The sequence below is a fragment of the Watersipora subatra genome, chromosome 3 (assembly GCF_963576615.1).
Source record: "Watersipora subatra chromosome 3, tzWatSuba1.1, whole genome shotgun sequence".
NCBI classification, from domain to species: Eukaryota; Metazoa; Bryozoa; class Gymnolaemata; order Cheilostomatida; family Watersiporidae; genus Watersipora; species Watersipora subatra.
This window is the reverse complement of record NC_088710.1, coordinates 49,736,145-49,744,285: the sequence shown is the minus strand read 5'-3', so window position 1 is coordinate 49,744,285 and position 8,141 is coordinate 49,736,145. Positions and strand designations below refer to the sequence as shown.

At 38.6% G+C, this 8,141-nt stretch overlaps 1 protein-coding gene across 1 annotated transcript; it reads left to right on the top strand.

The window, feature by feature from the left end:
- Positions 1 to 3,722: 3,722 nt before the first annotated feature.
- Positions 3,723 to 6,598, top strand: LOC137390690 (GTPase-activating protein rrc-1-like). The gene is made up of 6 exons (XM_068077013.1): positions 3,723 to 3,747; positions 3,953 to 4,055; positions 4,889 to 5,018; positions 5,515 to 5,582; positions 5,911 to 6,018; positions 6,412 to 6,598. Exons 1-6 carry the CDS (start codon positions 3,723 to 3,725, stop codon positions 6,596 to 6,598), a joined length of 621 nt encoding a protein of 206 aa, XP_067933114.1.
- The last annotated feature ends 1,543 nt before the right edge of the window (positions 6,599 to 8,141 follow it).

Sequence of the window (8,141 nt, the reverse complement as noted above, 5' to 3'; positions counted from 1 at the left end):
TTACTCCCTCGATTAACCCGACCGGCTGATAGGATGAGGACGTGAGACGCCCAGCAACCAGGACTTCGGTTCGAGGGGGAAGTGTTGTGGCTCGCATTATTTGAACCTCACTTGTCAGGGGTCGACCCTCTCTGTCAGTGCAAGTCAATTTCTGCCCATTTAACACCAGCGTGGGTTGCTGGAAATTCATCTCACAGTGGTGGTCGACCAAGAAGGGCATGCCCAGGATGGCATCCTCCTTCAGGGCACACACCACTAGAGATACAGTGACTTGGACACTCCTGACTCTGACTGGGAGAGTGATGAGTCCGTGAAATTGCAGCCGTGTACCATCTGCCATCCGTCCATAGTCTTCTCGAACCTCTAATTGGCTTTTGACATCCTTGGGTAAGCGCTCAAAAACATGTCGTCCCAACAGATTAGATGTGCATCCGGTGTCCACGAGAAACTGGACGGGCTGCCCTCCGATGCGACCTGGCAAGAAATAGCTGCTATTATGTGGCTTCCACAATTCATCTCCATGAGTTCGTCTGGCTTTACTCATTCTCTGGGGGCCTTTTTGGGAAGGCCGAGACGGCTTTGGCCAGACGTATGTTTCCTCCTTGGTTTCTGAGGGTGGGAGACCTGCACACTCAGGTAAGGGCTGATATTGGTTATGCAAGGGGACCGGTGGCGAGCAGGGGGGGAGCCTGTGTCGCCTAGTCCGTCGTGGCCGTTGCCACTGGCCTTGCCTTGGTATGGTAGATCCACAGTCAGCACTTCCCCCTACTGCTGTGGATGGGAACCGTTTCCCGACCTCGTGGCTTGAGGTGATTGTCTTTGGATAACTTGAGGGCACCGGCGTCGTACATGTCCTGTCTGGCCGCAACCCCAACAGTTAGGGTCCCTTTTCTCTGCTCCCCGTTGCCCCAGTCGGTTTCCTTCTTTTAGTCCATCTGTTAACCCTTTTATAGCCATTAAGACGTCATTCAGGGTGGCTGATGGAGGATCCGAGTGGACGGGGGCGACTGTAGCAGGGGTAGTCTCCTCCTCCTCTACTGTCATTACTATGGGTCGAGCACCAGACCGAGGAAGAGTGGGCTGAATTTGCAGGAACTCATTCCCTGCCTGCACTGCTTCCTCTAAGCTCTGGGCTCTTACTGCTAAAAGATGGCGTTGGAGGTGTGTGTTTCCCAGAGTCAGGGAAAACGCATCCATGGCCATATTAGCTTGGTAGGAATCCGGAAGGTCAGCGTATGCTATCTTCACTAGACGCTCCATCTCCGTTGCGTGTTCTTGGAGGCTAGTCTTGGGTTCCCTCTTTTGGTGGAGCCTGCTCTTAGCCTCTCTCGGGGAGAGCCCGTAATTGGTGCATAAGGCCGAGAAGATGGAGGCAGGCGAGTCTCCTCGACTACAACCTCTGGCTCCCTTCTTCAATGTCTCACGCAGGTGGAGGAGAGTGGCCTTCTCATTCCACTCATTAGCTTCTGCAACCTCCTCGAACTGGGAGATGAACAGTTCCACATCTTCACTCCCATCGAACTTCGGTGGCTTGAAGCTAGCTTCCTTCTTAGGCATTTGTAAGGCTCTAGTAATAGCCTCTGTCAGCTGACCAATCTGGTCGACCTGTTGTAGCTCTGCCTCAGCCAGATCTCTGGTAGCACTCCGTCGGCTGTTTGGCATGGTTACAAGGTTTGTCTTATAAGTCCGAATTACCGCAGTCAGATCCCACTGCTGCCACCAGTGTGTTGGATCCTGCGACCAACACGTAGAGGCGACTAGGTCGGCTTATTCTACCGGTCTGCATTCACCCTTCACAGGGGCTGTGTGCGGGTTGCCCGTGACCAACACGCGGAGGCGACTAGGTCGACTTACACCACCGGTCAACATCAACCACCTTGCACAAGGGATTGCTCCCAGAGTGGTTTTTGTATTAGGTCGACAAGGTCGACCGGAGGTCGACGGGGTCGACAATGCTTCTATGAATTTATCACCACAGCACAGCCCATAGACTAGGTCTTTGGAGTTAGCTATATGCTTGGGGTGGTTCTGATATCGCTCAAGGTAACAGAAAGAGTGTGGTTCCAAATGCAATGCATATATTTGAACCACTAATAAGAGCCGAGACCCTGCCTTAAGTACATTAGATTATGTAAATGAAATACAAGGACCAGCCTTCTTTAGGGGCGTGGTTACAAAAAGATAAAAAGGGAATATAACTCCCATTAAAATTTATACAGAAGGATGGCAACCTAGCGTTCCATCACAACTACATTGAGGTCATTATAGTAATTATTATGGACATTTTACAACTTTAGCTCTAGCATACTTTGTTATCTAGTTGCTAGACTCAATCTAGCAAACATTTACCTGTGAAAAAAATAAATCAAAGGAGGAAAACTTTTATTTTAGGAAAATACAAAGCATTTGAAGTCTGTGATATTTTAACTTTTTTAAATGAAAATTTAGCTCAAGTTCCTTCAAGTCGCAATAATTATAATTGAAATGCATAAAGAAGAATGATTATTACAAGAGTCGCGCAATCAAAAGTTAAAAAGTGTCAAAAGGAGACAAATACTGAAACAAGTTTGACATGATTGTCCTCCAGCAGAACTACAATGTAAATCCATCCAGATTGTCACAGAGCTTTTATGAGTCATAATTTATTTGAATTGGCCTAAAATCTGACTAAGCGATTAAAAATATAAATACAACTAGCAATTTTTTATTATTGAAAAGCTTTAGGTTTTAGTAATAAATTTACATCTATTCATAGAAGCGGTTCGCTAAAAACAAAATGCTTATCAGCAACTCAGCAACTTATTTTGAAATAACAAGTGCAGTTTTTTTTAAATGCATTATAACAAACTTATTGACAAATGAATATCATCAACTTTCAGTCTGATATTGAGTTCTGTATTTTTCAATTCAATCAAATAAACATTCAATTCTTGACTGTTTGTCATTGAATGTAGAAGGGTTCTTTTTTATCTTCAGGGGCAACATCATAGAAATTAGGCTGGTCATACTTGTATATTAATAATGGTACTAATCATCAATCAAATTGTTGATGTACTTTCACAAATAGAATAAACAAAACTGTTGAAGTGAGCAACAATACGCTACAAACGATGTTTCAGGTTACACAGGAAAGTTAACTTTGTTTTCATCATCTCTGGAATGCTTTAGTAGTCTATTTCGTAGCATATTTATACAGTTTTTATATTACTTTAGGGCATGTTCATGTACATGAGACCCAATTTTGAACAGCATGTAAAGCTCTAATACTTTGCTGCCTGTAGTAAAATGCCTCTGTGCACCAACAATGATAACGTTACGTTCACCCATTGTTGGACAAAAAGTTACAGCGTCATACTTTGCTCTAACGACTGCATCAGTAAGCTGGCTCAGCAACACTGCTCTGTGCGTTCAAAGTGGGAATATTATTCAACTGGCTACAAGTAGACCAATTCCGCCAGACTCATCAGTAAGTATGCTTTATTTACATAAAACAAGCGATATGTTGGCTATACTTACTTGCGTAAACTATATTATGCTTTAGTCTACTTATTTTGTAAATAACACGCATAACTAACAGTATTGTTAAAGGTTTACCAAGATTTGTTAGTACTAACAGTTTTATCAACAATATAATAATAATTATAATTATTTTAGTGTTGAAAACGTGGCTATTACAAGTCTTTGCAAAAGACAAGACCGGAATCTCCTTGAAAAAGTCTCTGATGGGAGAAAAGCCATCAGGTGATGGTAAGTTACTCTTGTTGCTTTCTTTCAAAGACTCAGATTGTATTTACTAGTAAAGTTTAGAACTGACTATCAGTATAAAGTATAAAGGGGTCAGTAGAGTAATACAAGTTGGTCTAACTTACCATCTATCCACTGAGTTCGCCAAGTTCTGAGTGGAAGGTTGTGTATGTTGTAAATAAGTAAAAACAGTCTTCTGCGGTTGTAGTGCCTGTGATTGTTCAGATATGCAATAAGGCTATTGAGGAGCGAGGAATAGTGCATGGAATATACAGAGTATCTGCAGGAGCGTCTAAGGTTCACAATCTAAGGTAATTTTATACATTGTCAAACTTACACCTATTAAATTTTTGTGGCAGAGCTAACGGCTTCAGTTTTATAGCAAACGTATTATTGTATATTTTCGCAAACGAGCCTATTTCAAAAGTAAGCCGATCCTAGAAAAGCAGTGCTGAAACGGTGAATTTATAGAAGTTCACGTAGAAGCCAACAATACAATTTGTAACATACCGTACTTATTACAGCAACAGGTTGTGGAAAAGGATTCATGAAAATGATAACCATTATTGTCATGTTTTACTTTTAATAAAAATGATAAAATTTTGTCAGTTTTACTAGTGGTACTAATAATACAAATAAACTGCATTTAAAATTGTAAATGATTAGCAAAGACATGCAAATGATCCAACCAACCATTCACAGACTGTTCACCATACGCCGCTTTGTGTGTGCGCCTGAGAGCTATTTCGTGTGAACAAAAGCTGGACAGAAAAAAGGCAAACTGCGCCAGTTTGTCATTTTTTTGAAAGAAACTTTATCTGCAGCATGTTTGCAAGCGAAACCATTCGATACATTATAAAACAAAATATAAGTAACAGGCTCCTAGTCGAATGCTTAGCATGGTTTGAGTTGTAGTTTTTGAAATTAAGTTAGTGTAGTGTCATTTCATTTGATCGCATTCACGGATATGCACGTATTTGTCAACCAGTTTCAAACTCAGCCTATTTGTAAGGATATATGATATTTTTAACTAACTAAAGTCAGCAACAAAAATAGCTGTTTTCTGTAGCATGAAGGCTATACTCATAGAGTCTCTTGTAGAAGTTAGACATCAGCTATAAGTGGTCCTTATTGGTGTTTGTAGGTCTAAACTCTCATCAACAACTAAGGTAGTAGACCTGAAGGATGAGGAACCGTATACAATTGCTGCTGTACTCAAAGAATATTTCAGGAACCTTCCGGGCTCTTTACTCGGTCAGACAGAAATGTTGAATGTAAGTAGTCATTACAATAAGTAGAGGTATTATATACAAATTTCAGGTATAGTGTGAGAACTTGAAAATTATGTTGAAGTAGAGCGGAGAAGTCAACACGCATTTTTGTGAAGTTCATGAAAATCTTTGATGCCTTGAAATCTGAATAAAAATGTACTTATTTCTCACATCTGCAAATTATCCGCATACTCTTATTTTATGATTGTTTTATGAAAATCAAATTTGTAGTACTACCTAAATGTTTATATTATTAAAAAACAAATTACAACTTCATTTTGAATTTTAGAAAATATTGTTAGATGTAGTGGAATTGTTATAATGATGTATACAGTTTTGAGAGTGTATGTGACCTTGACTTGACCTTTGTAATATTTCTTTGGCGGTTTGACACACCATGCATTTTTTGAGCGAATTTTATGTTCTTAGTTATGTTAATTTAACTTTCCTGAAACCTTCGTATCAACTTAGCTAATACTAGAAGTACTTTACTATTTAGGAGGTGGGAGTGCAAGGTATAGAGGAGCTCAAGCAGTACATAGAGAGACTGTCTCCATCCTATTACAGGTAAACTAAACAATGATACAACCAGCAGTTTCTCTGGTTGATCCGCTTGTATACACTCTCAGTTTATTGTCATCTTCAGACACCTCAGATTGTAGAAAACCTTCAACCCTTGGTTTATAGTTGGTAGTCTGATATTTCACCATGATAATTAAACCTACAGTTTGTTTAGAGTTATTAACAAATATCTGTATAGATTTAATTTCAATAATGTCACTCTAACAACCATATTTCTCATGAAATTGTCTCCCCTTGACTGACATGAACTTCAACTTCCATCATATCATAAACTCCATGTGACTTAAAGATCTCTGTAATCATTGTGTTGCAGAACAGCCCAGTGGATGTTTAGACACCTCTCTAGGTTATCGGAGATGTGTGAAGTTACTAGCATGACAGCATCCAATCTTGCTATAGTCTGGGCTCCAAACCTTTTTAGGTAAGCTTTACCAATTTTTTATTAAAAAGAGTTTGACCTAAGTTTGTTTATGGTGCCATATTAATGAACTTTGCAAGTAAACACTTAAAAACCATAAATAATTTGTCATACCTTATAAATGTGTAACTTTGTGTGAAATTTTCTTCAACTATGCGGAAGCATTTTAAAAGAAATCTCACAGATCTAATAAGTAAGCACAACCCGTAAACAACAAGTTAGAAGAATTTTTGCTCTGACTTTTTTTGGTAATTGTTGTAATCGACAGCTCAGTCGTAATTAAAATATGGCTGAATGTTTCATCCATTTCAATTTTCCTTTGCGCTTAGGTCGCTGTTCTGACCAAGATTTACAATAATATGTCAAATATTAACAACAGAAATATTGGTGGTTCAGGTCAGAAAGTACTGCTCCTCCACACGAGCTCGTGAAATCTATGGAGAAACAGAGGATTGTTGTGGAGAAGATAATTACTAACTATAATGAAATATTCTCTCCTACTTCTGCTCTCCTTCTCTCAACTATATTTAATCCACCACATACAGCCTCTTCAAAAGATGCAGGATATTCTAAACACACATAACCTACCAGAATCTGCTCACCAGCACCTGCTCTGTCTCTAAACTCAGCTCCTAAGCTCCTTCCTTGGTCTAGACCACCATATAAATGGACACCTATAACTCGGACTTATACTTCTGGTAATTATCCTTCACCCTTTTTTTCCTAGCCTCAGTACTTTAATTTGAATAATAGTCAAACGTCAACACATGAGGTTGATACATTTTGCAGCAAAGTTTACTCAGTTCACTCTAGATAAAGTTTAATGTCGTAAATTTTATGCGGTTCTTTATGTTGGAGAGCAAATTATAAACTCACTGAGATAAACGTGAACCAAGTGTGTCATACATTCCATGGCTGTAAAATGATAGACTTTGTTATTCATCATAAAATCTTAATATCCACAGCTACTCTGGGGTTTAGTACTAGTACTGACTGATTTCTTATCCTTGCGACTAATAAATTGCATCATGTGTTTTCCAAGTAATATATTTGCCAAGAAAGAAGCTAACATCCTTCTATATCTAGTAACAATTTGTAATCTATTATGTATTTTAGGAGTAACCTTCCTACCAAAGTATAACATGGCAATAAAGGATGTGATAGCAATCGACCGAATATTGGGCAACTTTCGATACACAACAACATCTTCTCTTAAGAACGCAGTCTATGATAAGAGCCCATCTAATTTTAAGTCAACAAGTACGAAACAGTAATCTTCCTTGACTTATACTTGAATTTCCATCACACTCATCATTTTAGAAACTTTTTGAACTTTTGGAGATATGGTGTCAATGACTCGGTCTCATGCCAGTAAAACTGGCTGAAGGACGGAAAATGATGCAGATTGTTTTTCGAAGGCTTGTTATACTAAATAGTCAGAGGGGGCAACATTTCTGCAATTACAAAAACAATGTTGAAGATCTGACAGTAGATCTCTTCTCTCCGTGTTGCATATAATGTGTAATAGTTGTCTCTCTTCATAATTCCTGAGAACTGCTGTTTCTTAATTGATAACATTCTTTTACTAACATTGTTTTTGTATTATTTAATTCAATTGTTTCTTGTTTTATTTCTATTTTTAATTTATTTAGTTACAAATACATTTAAATTATGTCAATATTAGCCACTTTAGTTCCATCACACCAAAACAAATCTTAATATTTTAAGTGTTTCCAAAGTCCTACTTGAGAACTTGACAACTTCCTCCGCTTAACTCTCTACTCGGAGTTCCCTGACAAAGGCTACATGTACATTAGATAACTTATAATAACAACATCTGGTGGAAGCTTGCATCTCAATATTAATTAAAACACACAAATTCATGACTCATATACTACTGCATAATATTAAGATAAGATAATATTACAAAATATAGAAAGGCTGTGAGTTTCCACAATCATGGCATAAAACAGAAATACAGTATAGTTTACTTTACACTGCTGTATAAAACTGGAGAAGAGTTAAACATGTCAGGAGTTTTCATTTTACACCATGAACCTGATCCTGAAACACTGTTTACAAAAACCATCCTACTCAAAATCCAATAGCTGAACATATTAAAATAA